Source organism: Pezoporus wallicus, unplaced genomic scaffold (genome assembly GCF_028554395.1).
Source record: "Pezoporus wallicus isolate ANWC-B61680 ecotype Strahan unplaced genomic scaffold, APGP_CSIRO_Pwel_v1 contig_3017, whole genome shotgun sequence".
In the NCBI taxonomy this organism is placed as follows: Eukaryota; Metazoa; Chordata; class Aves; order Psittaciformes; family Psittacidae; genus Pezoporus; species Pezoporus wallicus.
In genome coordinates, this window is record NW_026638957.1 from 3,970,871 (window position 1) to 3,986,074 (window position 15,204).

A 15,204-nucleotide genomic window follows, 5' to 3' on the forward strand; every position below is an offset into this window, starting at 1 on the left:
AAAATAGCTAATGTTGCAAGGCTGATGGGAAGATAATCAAAAATATCAGCATAGTTTCAATTGAAAACATGGTTGTGTCAGGGTATTGGGAATATATGGCCACACTGAACCTAACCATCAGGATTTAAGCCTCTAGGATAGGCACCAAATAGCATGTTGTTTTTTAAAGGTCATGGTGGAGGCAAGGCTTATGACTAGCAGTAGTAACAGCAACACCACCACTAAAAATTGAGAAGCATTTTATTTTTATCAAGGTATTATTCATTACCTTTATTTTGAGATCCTTTAAGGTTTGCATGCTTAGACTTTCTGTGTAACATGGCAGACCCACTCTTACCTTTACTATAATGAAGAGTGGGATTCATGTCTCATTACCAGATTTCAGACATTTGGCTTAAAAACCCCAACAGCTACTGCTGCAAGCCTGATGAGAAAATAATGAAAATTGGTAATGCAGTGTTAATACACCCCCTTCCCCCCAAATAACCAAAATACACCTCCCTCCCTCAATCACATCCTATCTGTTAAACATGGGATATACCTAGTATGGTTTTGTCTGTTGAAGCATGATCAACTTGTGCTGCAATATAAGGCTATCCCAACTTAATATATTTTATGAACCTGCCTATGTATGTTAAAATTTAGACTGTGTAGGATGAAAGGCTTTCAGAACCCATCTTACTTAATTTCATTTTACCTATCCAGCTAAAATGAGAACATGGCAAGCTGGCAGAAAGTTTCTAACTGTTAGTGAGGCTTCCTTAAAAACATGTATTTCTTTTCACTTAACTAATACCTTAACTATATTAGTTATTCTGCTTTTCAGCATCACTGGATTTTGTTAACTCCTGTGTTAATATTCTTTTCAGGTGATGGACTATAACATCAACCTGGGAAAACACCTTCTTCCCTTGGTGGTGCAGGTGTTGAAATATTGCACTTGCCCTCAGCTAAGGCATTACTTTCAGCAGCCTCCTCGCTGCTCCCTCTGGTCCCTCAAACCTCACATTCGGCAGATGTGGTTAAAGGCTCTGCTTGTCATTCTCTACAAGGTGAGTGTCCTCACCTTTTTTGTGAATAGTGAAAATTTACACTTCAATTTGAAATTTATAATATGGAAAACCTAGCTGCAATGCAAGTGAGAGGAACTGTAAAGGACACTTTTCTCTGGTTGGCTTACTGCATTTAATGTCAACATCTGAAATAGTTAAACTTTCATCTGTGCTGCTGACCCTTTGCTTCTGTTATCTACATTGTCTTTTACATAGTTACCTGAGAAAGAAAAACATGGTTTTGAAAATGGGAAAACGCTATGTAAAGTTCCAAAGAAGAGTATTTCAAGTAACTTGGAATTAGTTTTAAAAAAAAGACTTTAAATAAGAGGGGGTGTCAGTTTAACACTTGTATTCTCTTGAGTGATGCTTTTTAGGGAGTAGTGTTAAAATGTAATGTGTTTAGGCACTAAAATGGAGCTGTGAATACCTTTATGCTTAACAGATTTCTAGCAGCTCTGTAGGGCACACAAGAAAGTGGAGATACTAAAATGAATGATAATATGCTGATTAAAATAGAGTATTTGGAGAACAGTTCTTATGAAAGATCTTTTGCATTATTATTAAGAGTTGGTTTTATCATATGAAAGTCAAGAGAACAATATATTAAATGTTAGTAATAGGATTTTTTTTAAATATCTTTAAACAATTCCATGTAAAAAATATACAAAACTGAAAAAAGTTCTCCTTCTTGTGATATATTTAGAAGTGTATGATCAAAGGAAGGAAAAGGGCATCCAGCTGACAGTATTCTTGTCATTTTTCTGTTCTACTGCCTAAATGTTTATCCGAGGAGAAAAGTTAGTTTTTAAGCTGAAGTTCTTCTCTTTCACCGAACAGTACCCCTACAGAGACTGTGAAATCAGCAAGATTGTACTTCACCTAATCCACATCACAGTCAATACCCTCAACGCTCAATATCACAGCTGCAAGCCCCATGCAACTGGTGGTCCTTTGTATAGTGACAACAGTAACATAAGCCGATACAGTGAAAAGGAGAAAGGTACTTTTAATCCTCTCATTTTTGTCATTGTCATTGATTTAATTCATTAGGTCTTGCAGATGTTGTAGAAACTGGTAAATAATGGTCTGAATTTTAGAACGTAATACTCAAAATTAAGTCCAAGGTGTGACTTATCTGACTGGGTATAGCTGTCTATAGTAAAAGAAATACGCAATTTCTGTAGGTGAAGTATATCACAGCAGTCCAACATCTCAAGGGAATGTACTATAGACCGAGTAGTTCTGTTATCATGCCTGGATAGTCCTTGGCCTCTTCTATGACAATATTATCCAGCCATGCCCACAGACAAGGCATGCAACAAGCCTGCCACCACATTCTGATTATACTTTATAATAACATGGCATAATAGCAATGATGTAGATGTCTAAAGCTGGAAGAGAAAGGTTTTACCTTTACAGTCTGTGTCCAATTCTTAACTCTGTATGTGCCGCTAGCTATATCAGAGGTACTGTGATGGTGTGAACTAGTTTAAGGTTGGGGTATGAAATAACATCATGTTGAGGAGTGTAGTTCCTTACAATTGTGAAGTTTATTATGTGATAAGTATTTATGGCCAAAGTTTAACAGGTTCTTTTGATATTAATCTGTAGTGCCTTTCAGCTATTTTGTCTTTTAGCTGCTCATTCCCTATTTACATCTTCCTCAAAACAGTCTTCCTAGTGTGCAACAAACTTCTGAAGAAGAATGCAAGAAGCACTTTTTATGCATGTTTACCTTTTCCTCTTTTGCTGCTTGTTGCTCATTGAAAGAAGTCCAGCAGAACAAGGACACAAAACTTTGTTTACTTGAACACCCTATTACTCAGCTTCAGCAAATTAAAACAGGCTTAAAATGGATATAAATGATGTATTGCATATTCTCACTCATTTGGAAGTTTTGTAATACTAGAGGAGGGCTTAGAGGGTTTAGATAACTGAACTTAATGTGAATTTCTGTGTTTTGGGATGAGTTAATGACTTAACTCATGACTTAGTAATGCTGAGGGTAGTAATAATACATTTATGAAATGAATTCAGTTTCTGGATTGATGCTGAGATGTTTCTAAGACAAAGTGGGGTGCCTAAATACCCAGCCTGCTCTTCACAGTAAGTGCAAAGTTAGGTTTAGAAGATTTGGTGCTCGAATCCAATGTGTAACGTTGATTCCCTGGGTGGCCTTGTGTTTCACATCATCGTTTCCCTATGTTTAAACTAGGGAGAATAATATTTACTTGCTTTCCAAAGCTGTTATGAAGTGCTTGTGACTGCTCAAAGGCAAAGGACCATAAATGGTCTAATTTTACTCTGTAGATGCTGACTTAATTGTAGGGTAGTTGTCCTTTTTTGCTGAAGTGCTACAGAAAAAAGAAGATGTAGAAAAGTTTTGTTCCACTTGCAAGAAACAGTCATTGTAATTCCGGAGGGACCTGGAAAGTTGAAGCCTTTCCCACCTTTACTAAGGAGGTTTGTTTAGTCTCTGATCAGGTAGTGTGCATGCTGCTGTCATCATCAAAGGTGGTGTTCAGATGATGAACATATGAGGATTTCATTGTCAAGCAACAAAAATCCCCATGCTAAAGATGGATTTTCCCATTATGGAAACTTCTTCCTTATTTTGCTGCCAGACTTCTATGGCAATCATGGCAAGTGCACAGACTGTTGTAGAGCTGATAAATCTTGTGTGAAAAAGCATTTTTTGCCAAAGGGAAGAAGTTAGACACGTAGGACATGACGTTGAAAGTGATCTTCTAATTTATTAAACCCAGTCCCTGTAGAAATTTGTGCTATCAACTTTGATTTTTCTGGATTCATTGTATCAGTAAAGTATCTTATCCCTGATGCTTTTAGGTTGCAGTTCCATAACTTCTTGCCCAGAGTGTTTCCAGCAAGTTCAAAGCCAAAGATACTAACATCCAGTTTAAGTCTTCAATTTTGGCCATTCTAACTCTTTGGCTTAGTTGCCTCCTAGACTTCAAATGCATTTCCTCTCCATGTTTGCTTACTAGAATAAACAAAGCAAACTTCTTTTTTTTTCTCGAGTGCTCCATTTTCTTTATTGTCTCAGTCATGTTTCTGGTTTCATTGGAGATGAATCACTAGACATGATAGATATGGATTTTTCCTTTTTTAATTTTTTTTATATCATTTTCATACAAGTGATGTTATTTTTTGATGGATAAATAGATTTGGATCTTTCTCTCTGACACTTTCATCCAGAAGGGCTCAAATTAGAGCATGAAGTTTTACTATTTCTACTTCAATCAATATTTTCATGATTCATACTCTTAGTTCTTATTCTGTTACTATTACCAGCTTCCCAAGATGTTCAGTTTCTTCCTTTTTCACCTTCCTGTTTTGCTGGTTTATTACTGACTGTGCATTTCTTGTACTAATTTCAATATTCTTCAATTTACCGTTTCTCACTATAGAAGTTATTTACTCAAGTTAGTGTTCAAATCTGTTTTATTTCTTCCATCTAAAAAATCTGTATTATTACCAGAAGAAAAGATGAGCTTAGAATGATAAAAGCTTTGGTATACTTTTGTTGCATTGTAACCAATTTTTCATTTCTCTCTTTCCTTTTTGACCTTAATTCAAGATTTAGCAAGAATGGCAAAGTTATACTTGGGATATAAATTTTCTTGCAAACTTCAGATGATCTTTCATTTTCCAATTCAAGTTTAATTGAAACTAGCTGAGGTTTTGTTACATAGACAGCTTTTCATTCAAGGAATTGCACTCTCTAAAGAGTAATAAAGTTTTTTCTTTCTCCAGCAGAGGAAGACAGTGTTTTTGATGAATCTGATATTCATGATACACCAACTGGACCTTGCAATAAAGAATCTCAAACTTTCTTTGCAAGACTGAAAAGAATTGGTGGCAGCAAAATGGTGAAATATCAACCAGTTGAGATGAATGCTCAGAGAAGTATGAATTGTTTTGTCGGTATAAACTCATGCAGAAACACAATTTCCCACTCTTGGTTTCAAGCTACCACCTTTCTTTGTAGAGTTTATTGAATTGCCCAATTTGAATCCAAATGCTCTGTCTGGCTTTTGAGAGCTGGTACTCCTTGTTTCCCTGAATGAAGTCTCTTACAGGAAAGTAGGCACTCCATATTAAAAAATATCTAAAACCAGCAGTTGTTTTCTGAAACTTTAAGCTCCTTTGAATATAAACATTTTTAAGAGGGTTTCTTGCCATTTTCTTCCACCATTGGGCTGAAGATTTTTACTCAAATTTATTTTTTCCCGGAAATTGATTTTTTTCTTTGGATGAGGTGGGACTCTAGGGTAAGCGAATTTGTTGTTGCTGCTGCAAATACTATGATTTTCCATTGGTAAAAAGGGTCAATTTTTGTGGTTCAAAAAATAGGAAGGATTTTGTTTTTGAAATTAATAGCCTAAAAAAATTAAAGAGATTTCCACCACCACCCACCTACCTTTTTTTGTTTCAGGTATATGCACCAGGTCGGCGGGTGGGAGCGTGAGGGAACAATGGTTCTGACTAGGGCAAATGTCTCCTTTAACTTTTCTCACTGCTTTTTTTGCATGGTGATTCACATGTGGAGCATTTTGAAATATGGCAGTAATAATGACCAGGAATATTCTGGTTTATGTGAATATGCATCGTTCATAATAACAACAGTGATAACCTTTTGAAATGTTCTCAATGAATGTGTTAACAGGGCAAAATGCCAATGCAGTGGCAGTGGCAGCAAGTATAACTGTGTGCACTTTACTCCTCCTTAGGACTGTGAGGCATGACTTTGCGGTGTGATAGTTTCTAAACTCTGCTGGGGTCTAGGATCACTGGGGGAAAAATTCTGTGAACATCTGTCTGATCTCAGGCTTGTGGTGCCACATCCTCACTGCTATTGCTACCTTTGCTTCTTGAATTAGAAGCACCCTAAAATGCCAAAACCCTAAAATGGTTTAAAATAGCCCAGTTTGCTGAAGAAAATAACACATAGGTGTACTCTGATATACGCTGATGTAAAAGTTACGTGCTTTAGTCCAAAATTATTTTGAAACCTTTTCAGAGTGGTCTGTGTAGTTCATTTCTCCTTTCATTTCTCATGCCTAATGCAGCTGTCCCAAGTGTCTATAGAAACTATTTGTCTGTGACATTTTCTTTTCAATGCATAACATTAAACAGTCTATCTTCAGGGTGCATCTGTCCGGGATAAGTAGAATTTGGATAGAATTTAGATAAACCCTATTACCCAAATAGTAGCTTTTGTTCTTGTTCATTGTAAAACTCTATGTAAAGTGTTTCTGAAGTTATCATATTGAATTGTGAGATAAAGATGAAGATATATGCCAGAAGTCTACAACTGAGGTAGTATTAGCTCTTTCTGTTTTAATCAGGTGAAATAGAGCTGGCTGAATATAGAGAGACGGGGGCCTTACAAGACAGTATTCTACGCTGTGTGAGAGAAGAAAGCATTCAGAAAAAAAAACTGCGCTCTCTAAAACAAAAATCTCTTGATATAGGGAATGCAGACTCCCTGTTGTTTTCATTAGATGAACATCGCAGGAAGTCCTGCATAGACCGGTGTGACTTAGAAAAACCTCCTGTCCCTGCTGCTTACGCCATACACCGGCAGAGTGATTATGGACGATCTGGACAGAATTCTTCTACTAAACCTGAAAATATAGAAACACAAGAAAATCTTCCTCGCACGGAGAGTTTCCAGGAAACAAGACGACCTGTCATACCAGAAGTTAGGCTAAACTGTATGGAAACCTACGAAGTGAAAGTGGACTCTCCGGTTAAATCTGGTAGTCCTAAGGAAGATTTAGATCTGATAGATTTGTCCTCTGACTCAGCATCGGGTCCTGAAAAGCATTCAGTACTCTCCACTTCAGACAGTGACTCTTTAGTCTTTGAACCACTTCCTCCCCTTAGAATAGTGGAGAGTGATGAAGAAGAAGAAACAACAAACCAGCTGAATGATGAGGTCTCTGGGAAAACTACTGCATCATTTCCCTCAACTCCTATCAATGTCTCTGCATTCAGCCTCAGCACAACACCACTAGTCCAGTTCAGCATTGAAGATTGCTCCAAAGACTTTAGTTCTAAGGATACAAGCAACAGTGCTTCAGCAGGAATAGAGGACATCCTTTCCATTTCTCCCAAAGATCAAAAGGACTCATCAGAGTTAGTTAAGCCAGAAGAACTTCAGGAGATGTCCTGTGGGAGCCCACTAACACTGAAACAGAAAAGAGACCTGCTGCAGAAGTCATTTGCCCTTCCAGAAATGTCCCTTGATGATAGCTCTGAGCTCAGCATGGAGGAAATTAGATCTAGTGGAGCAATTTCAAGCCCAAATGTAAAGACAGTCCTTATTAAAGTCCCCGAAGATTCTGAAAACCAAACAGAAAGTGGTAAACTTGATGCCAACGCAGAGTCTGACACTGAACAAAACATGGAGCAGAAACAAGAAGAGGAGACAGAAGAGTCAGAATTCAAGATTCAGATTGTCCCTCGCCAGAGGAAACAGAGGAAGATTGCTGTGAGTGCAATTCAGAGAGAATACCTGGACATTTCTTTCAACATCCTTGACAAGCTGGGAGAGCAGAAGGAGGCAGGTGAGCTCAATTACTGACCCATTTAAAAGGCTTATTACTGTGTGAAGATTTAAGTAACAGACCAGTGTAAAGAGAGATGTGTAAATATATGTATAGGGAGAGATGTGTATATATAACATCTGATGTGATCTGAGCTAGCTGAATGCTTTCAGGTGTGTGTTTCTTGCAATGAATGTGCTAACCATACAGGTTAGTATGTGCAAGGGCCCATTTGAAAAGGAGGTGGAGCTCAGTAACAAAAATGCTGGATCTGATATCCAGGTTAGGGAGTGAAACTCCATGGCCTCTTTATGTGGGAAGTCAGATAGATTGTCAGACTTCTATGCCTTCTATCCTGCTAGTCTAGTCCATGCTACACTGATGCTCTTTTATGTGTAGTGATTTTTGGCCTTTTGTTTCTTCTGCAAGTGTAAGGTGGTGGCAGACAGACTGAGTCACAAAGGGTAAAACTGAGCAGACTGTAGACTTCAGAAATAAGAGCAATTGGAATTAACCACAGTTTGAATTTAGGATCAGATGCAGGTATTATTTTTTTATACACTAAAACATTTTGTAGCCTTCTTTGTGTTGGGTATCCACAAAATCTACATGGCTTGTATATGTTAAAGGTTCTAAGTTAAAGCATCAGGAATCTTCTTTGTTGCCAGTGAAAGAATTGCATAATTAGACTGAAATGCTTTGTTAACCATTAGAAAGGGGCAGTTTTCATTCAGTATCTTAACACTGTCATCCTTGAAACTGCTTGGAAGGGCTGTTCCAGTTCTGAAACACCATGTGGAGCCTAGGATTATAGCATATATGGTGGTCATTTGGCTGAATACCTCTAGGTATGTCATCCATGGGGAGCATAAAACATTCACAGTGACTTATGCAGCACTTATTTACATTATGGGTTGATACTGGCTATTCAGTTACCTAGGGAATTTAGTGACTCTGATAGTTTAATACATCTTGTTATATTTTGCTTTGTTTAGCTTTATTAATTTGTTTACTTGAGAACATATGTGTTATAATTCAATTTAGTAGGCTTAATATTGCCATCACAATGGGCTGATTATAATTTCAAAGTCTTACTCAAGGTTTTTCAGCTTGTTATACTTCCATATGTTTTCGAAAGGTTTTTGATATAACTGATCTCTAAATTAAATATCCAAATGAGTGTTTCTTCAAGTGCATGATGATGGGCTACAGTTTCCTGCCTGAGACTTTCTACAACACAGATACATATTCATTTTTATAGGATACACTGAAACCAGCCATCAACACTTGAAACTTTCTTTGCTTTATTCTCCCATATTGACAGTGTCGGTTGTTATTCAAAAAAGTAGTTTTAATAGCTTAATTTTCTTTTTAAAGATAGAATCTTAAACTCTGTGAATCTTTTGGATCATCTGTTAGATTAGCAGTCTTTTGAATGAATACTGGTAACATTGGAGATAAGGCTTTTGAAAGATGCTAAGTGGTCACTTAACATAGCTTTACATCAGTGGTACCTCTTATTTTTGGTGCTTCTGATAATCACTCTTGAGTGGGATCAAAATCAACTGTATGTGTGTTTGTTAGGTCTGAGCTCTAGAGATCATAGGCAGAAATCTCCTTTAAAAAGTGATTTGAAGCAGTAGATCTGTGTGCATCTATAAGCATTCTTACAACACACACACTGAATCTTTTTAAAACTGCTGGGAATGCCAGATGGTGAATGGATGTCTGAAAAAGATGTGAAAAATGCATCCAGGGAGAATGTGGATGGAAAATATTTATTGATTCTATACGCTGAGAGTTTAAGCACAATTTTCACGTGCAGATCCTGCTGCCAAGACTCTTTCAACACTGGAAATGCCAAGAGAGTCATCATCTGCACCAACCCTTGAAGCAGGAGTCCCGGAGACAAGTAGTCACTCCTCCATATCAAGTAAGTTTACCTTTGGTTTGAGCATTAAATCTAGGTTGCTGTATTTGTGCATCAGATGCATATTATGTATAGTAAATGCCTTCCCCTGAGTTTCGTTGATTCTTGGAAGTACAGCTGTGTTGAATATCATATCTGTTAGATCTCTGTTGATCAGCAGGATTTTAGCAGTTAGTGGCTGCAAGATCTTCTGTTGTGACATGGCAAATTTGACAAATGTGGTTCTCTTGAATTACTGTAGGCATCAGCTAAAAGCAGTATTTCTCTAAAGTGAGATGTTCATTTTCCACTGAGAGAAAGCGTTGTCAACTGTCAGTGCACAGAAGCAGAAGAAAGCTCACAGGGCTTTTACTGTGGTCTTCAGTACATTTCTTGCTGTACTTTAGGAAAAAAAAAATCTCTTGCAATTTTTATAAAATGCCTTGAAATGCCACTTACTCAGCTGCTTGCTGAAATGTGGTAACTATACATCTGAGACTCCCATACTCATTTCAGTGGAAAGTGAACTGGGTTGGTTTAAGTAGATAGTGGCACATGGCTCAGCGGAGCAGATGTAGATAACACTGGAAGGTAGAGACATCTTAGAACACTAACAAAATCCGGACTAGTGTGTCCTTCTAGGTAATGTTAAGTAACACACAACACAGCCAAAAGCTAATGGGGCAGGATTCTGATTGGTAGAAAAGCAAGGGGAAATGATGACCTGCTTTTATTCCAGGGAGGTTGTGAATGCTCCATCCCTGGCGGTGTTCAAGGTGAGGTTGGACAGAGCCTTGTGTGGCATGGTTTAGTGTGAGGTGTCCCTGCCCATGGCAGGGGGGGCTGGAACTAGATGATCTTAAGGTCCTTTCCAACCCTAACTATTCTATGATTCTATTATTTTAGACATGCTAGATGAGTACTCTAAGTGGCAGGTTTCCTCTGCAGTTTTACCACAAGCATCTTGTGTCATGTGCATTGTGTAGTCAGTGTACATTTGTTGACCACCTAATGATACAGATGTCACTTACTAAAGCAGCTAAAAAGCTGCTACTTAAGGTCTGTCTGTGGTTTCACTGAGTGCTGGTTGTCCCTGTAGATTCCAGTATATGAAATTGGGAATAGTGTCTGTGTGATATTGAGCCTACATTCCTTTGTAAATATTCTTTTCCCCTTTGTAAATATTTCTTTCCTCTTTCTGTGAGCCTCAGCTTCCAACTGCAAAAAGGGACATGAATGATTCCATTGTGTCTTTCATCCATTTAGACTGAAATACTTTTGACCTTCTACTTATGTGTCTTTACAAGTGCTTTGCATAGTGAGTATTTATCAGGAATGTGAGCATAAGGCATTTCTGTAACACAAATAGATAATGTAGATAACATTACTTGTACAGCCAGTGCCTGGCCATAGAAAGCATGCATCATTAACTGTGATAGGCAGATACTGCCTTTGGACTTCTTTTCTTGAGTAGAGCATTCCAAAGCAGTGGAGGGATGATTGACTAGATCACAAGCTAACCTATGAAAAGTGCACCAGCTATTACATGAAGGTTACTGATCTCATGATTGTTAGGTTTGTTGTAGAACACCCAATCAAGTAAAACTTCCCTCCCTATCCCACTAGACAGTCATAGGCATGAAAAGTCATATGCTGGTCCACAGCAAATAGCCTGGCTCCGGCACTGTTCAAAGGCTGATAGTTCTCTCAGTTTTTTGGTTTTTAGATTTTATTCTTCACTTACCAATATTTAAAATCATGGCTGTCCTTGTGAAACCAGGTAAATAACCCTGGAAATCCAAACATGCTCAGTAATAGCCCAATTAGGTGAAATATGCATGGATTTTTTAAATTACAATTGCAAAAGCCATTAAGAAAATTCAAAGAGATAATTTTCTATATTTTGACAGTCATCTGCACTCCAAGCAGTCTTATCAGTTCTAATGTTAATTGCTGCTCTTTCATCAAGAAATTCTATGCTTGATAAAGTGATAAAGTATCTGTTTAAAATCCTTGCCCTGGGAACGATGGAAATTCTATTTTTCTCCTAATTTGCTGTGAAAGGCAGCTGCAATACAACTTTTGAAAGTGAAACATGGAATAGTCTCTTGGTCTGGTTCAGTTCCAGAAGTTCAGTTACACAATGGCTGCTTTGTAGCAATGCTGGAGAAGTTTGTACTTGGACCAAAATAGAGTTTATGTTCACTCTGGTACATTGAGAGGATATAATGAAGGAAAACTTAAATTACTTCACCTAATAAAATAATTTCAGTGTGCATATTCCCACTGAAGTTATCATTGTGTTTAGTATTAGTCGGGGCCTGTATTTGTTTTGTTAGGTGTTACTCTGCTTTCTCTGAATTTAAAACTCTCAGCAACTGAGTAGAGCAAGTTTAGGAGAAGGCACTCAGCCCCAGAGAGCTTTCTGAAACTTACAGTTTGTCTGCACTTCTTCATCACAGTTAATAATGTGAAATTTTAGGTTTATTTTCAGAGTTTAGGTGGGTACTGTTTGAAATTTTAGAATAAAACTACCTGATACTATATTAATACTCTTTTTAAGATGTTGAATGTAGTTGCAGGTGAAAATAATCATTAGGAGAAGACACTGCTTTGTCACCCTCATTTTAAGGCCCTGTTGAAGAAAGTACTTAAACACACGCGTAAGGCAACCTTTTAGAAGCTTTCCTTCATGGAGATGCGTGTCAGCAGTTTCACATGCCTTGCGCAGGCAGTTTTAAAATTAAAACTCTGCCTTCATACTGTTTTTTGGTTTCAGAGATTTTTCATGTTTTTTGCTCAGATTCCACTGTCAAAGTGAATGTATTTTGCTCATTTAATTTGAATTTTCTTATGAATGGAGAAAAAAGTAAGAAAGTCAGGAGCTGTATATGATCTCTTTCTTCCTCCATTTAAGCACTTATAAAATACATTACCAAAAAGACTTAAAATTGAAATTCACAATTCTTTTTTTTTTTGTGTGTGTGTGTGTATTATTCAGTAAGACATATCTCTTAAAGCAAACGGTAATATGCATTTAAAGTATTGTAAATAGTCAGATGAAGAAAAAGTGAATGCTTGCAGCTTGATAGCTTTTGTGTAAGAAGGATGGCAGTCAAGTTACAAAAGGGACCCATCTTCAAAGACATGCTGGCTTCACACTTGGGAAGAATGTGCAGGTGCTGTGCCTGAGTGGCTGGTATTTAGGAGGTCTGTTTTCGTTGTCACCCATGAAGGGAGCTGGTGGAACACAGTGCATTTCTACAGTGAACATCGACAGAGAAGTCCTTCATATTTTGCTGGGAGGAGACTGAGTTTCCTTCTTCACACATTGTACATAAGTGAGATTCAAGTATGCATTTGTCATCTGTCAGCATGGGAATTTTCGGTAGTACTTTACACTTCACAGATACCAGATGTTTTAAGGAGCTTTCACGGTATTCGGAGACAAAAAGACATTGACAGTTGATACAGAGGATTAGATCCTGAATCCAAGTCACTTATAACTGATAGCAGTGTGGCCAGAATTGCTCCCAGTGTAGCTGTGTGAAAAATGCATATTGGCTTGAGCAAGATCCTTAGAGCAAGCCTTCATTGTCCTTTCAGTATTTATCTCATGCTGGTGTATAGGATCAGGAAATAAGAGTAGTTTTAAGTGTTGTCTGAGCCCCTGAAATCCTTTTGCATTTCTGACTTGCAGCTCAATTCAGACAAATGAAAAGAGGCTCTTTGGGAGCTCTGACAATGAACCAGCTAATGAAGAGGCAGCTGGAACACCAGTCTAGTGCTCCCCACAATATCAGCACTTGGGATACTGGTGAGCTGCATTTATTGCTCTTTATTTCTGTTTCCTAAATCAATTATTTTCTGTACCAGTTAATTAAAAAAAATGAGTATTTCTATTTTACCATTGCAGATGAGTAATCAATCTGAAGTCTAAAGTAAAATTTTATAGTGAGTACCAGATTGTCACCTAGTATGAATTGGAATAATTTACGTTTATCTGGGAGGTAGTCACTCTGGTACAGGGATGCAGTCACTCTGGTACAGGGATGCACCTACAGTACTGCATATCACTTGGATTATTTCCTGGCCTCATTGAATTAAATGGAAGTATCACTGTTGATTTCATTAGGTATAGAGTTTCATCCCTGTGCATGGAGTCATTTTTCTGCATGTATATTTATAATGGTGTTGGTACACCAAGGACTTGTGCCTTATATCAGACAGTTTTGTTTCTCTTTAGAAAAGTTTCTGCCAGCTCACACTGAGCACCTGAAGTTTCTGTTCGCACATTGACATGTTTTTTTTTCTCCCTTTAAGATGAATGCAAAGCAATGAAAACTGAATTAAGCACATAATTTCCTCATTACTCAAGTGTTTTATTTGTATTTTTTCCTCTATAAAATATTTTCATTTTTGACCAAATTTATTGCAGATGTGATTAAACAATGAATACATTCTGGTTTATCATAAATGCTAGATATTTTATTGGCCATCTTGATGTTAGTGACAATACAGAATCATTCTTCTTAGGAATTTGGCAGCAGATCTAGATGCATCCAGGGAAAGAAATGCTTAAAAAGTTATATGAAACTTAGCATGCTCAATGAATCTGTCGCCACCAGTTCTGGACAGCTGTTAGAATGTTTGCTTAATTCAGTCTTCAGCATTGAGTTCCATCTGACTAAATCTTATAGCGAAAGAATGGCTAAAGGTATGGTATATAGTTTAGGATTATCCTGTCTATTCCAGTCTGCTGAGTAACGTGCTCAGCATGAGATGCTTAAATCATAAAGGTCAGAATTTGTCAATAATAACAGTGAGGGTTTTTTTGTCCTGTCAGCAGGTAAGTTTGTTTATTGAACTTAGTTTCTCAGGCAGGGGTTGAGATATGAAAATGTTACTGCTTTCATTCTGCAAGAAGTAGTTAGCTTCTATTCAAGAGGAACAAGTCAGTACTCAAAACCACTTAGGAACTGTGTCTTGTTAATCTTGTTCCAAGTCCATTAGCTTTCCTCACATCTGTGACTTTTCCCTTCAGCATTCATTCCTGCTAAAGGCCTCCAAGCTTGGGGATACAAAGTAAAATGTACTTTTCTGGAAAACTTTGCATCTCCAGGTCTCCTTTTCAACTACTAGCTTCAAAGTTAAAATATTTGGACAGAAAAAAGTGTTTTTTTAAGGCAAATGGTTAGTGTGACTAATATGTCATTTCAGTGTCACACCAGAATTTAAGAGTCATTAGACTCAGGTATAACAGCTAGCAAATAGTCTTATCCCCCATTATCCCCCATAAATATGATGTGTGCTTAGTTCATGCATGCTTTTTTTTTTTTCCTTAAACATTGGTAGGCAGCATGTGTCTCTTTCATTTGTTATTTCAAAGCATTTCTTCCCAAGCTTGCTAACTGTCAAATAAAACCATTTTGTGTCTAGCTTATGTCAGCACAAACTATACCTGACTTCTAGTCTGCTGGTATTTATAAACAGTGTCTTTTTCTGGCTTATATTCTGTATCTTGTTGAATCTCAACTGCTACAACTTTCTTTCTTGTTTAATGACACTTTTCTAAAATGCCATCTTTGGTGATAGGCTGTCTATGTCCTTTTTCCTTTGTGGACTTAACTTCATTTTTCCCTTGCCCTCCTCCCCTCCTTCTCAATAC

General features: G+C 37.4%; 1 protein-coding gene across 12 annotated transcripts in view; it reads left to right on the forward strand.

The window, feature by feature from the left end:
• Nucleotides 1–15,204, forward strand: part of UNC79 (unc-79 homolog, NALCN channel complex subunit) — a 119,907-nt gene that overhangs the window by 57,596 nt on the left and 47,107 nt on the right. For 7 of the 12 annotated variants that reach the window (XR_008972657.1, XM_057413434.1, XM_057413442.1 and 4 more), the window contains 6 exons: nucleotides 870–1,052; nucleotides 1,893–2,055; nucleotides 4,830–4,982; nucleotides 6,425–7,648; nucleotides 9,453–9,560; nucleotides 13,237–13,353. Coding sequence is in view for 11 of the 12 variants with exons in the window: in XM_057413434.1 (XP_057269417.1) it covers nucleotides 870–1,052; nucleotides 1,893–2,055; nucleotides 4,830–4,982; nucleotides 6,425–7,648; nucleotides 9,453–9,560; nucleotides 13,237–13,353 (1,948 nt within the window). In the remaining variant the exon portion in view is untranslated. The remainder of the gene's footprint in view (nucleotides 1–869; nucleotides 1,053–1,892; nucleotides 2,056–4,829; nucleotides 4,983–6,424; nucleotides 7,649–9,452; nucleotides 9,561–13,236; nucleotides 13,354–15,204) is intronic. The other 5 variants (XM_057413437.1, XM_057413435.1, XM_057413436.1 and 2 more) reach the window with 5 other exon arrangements.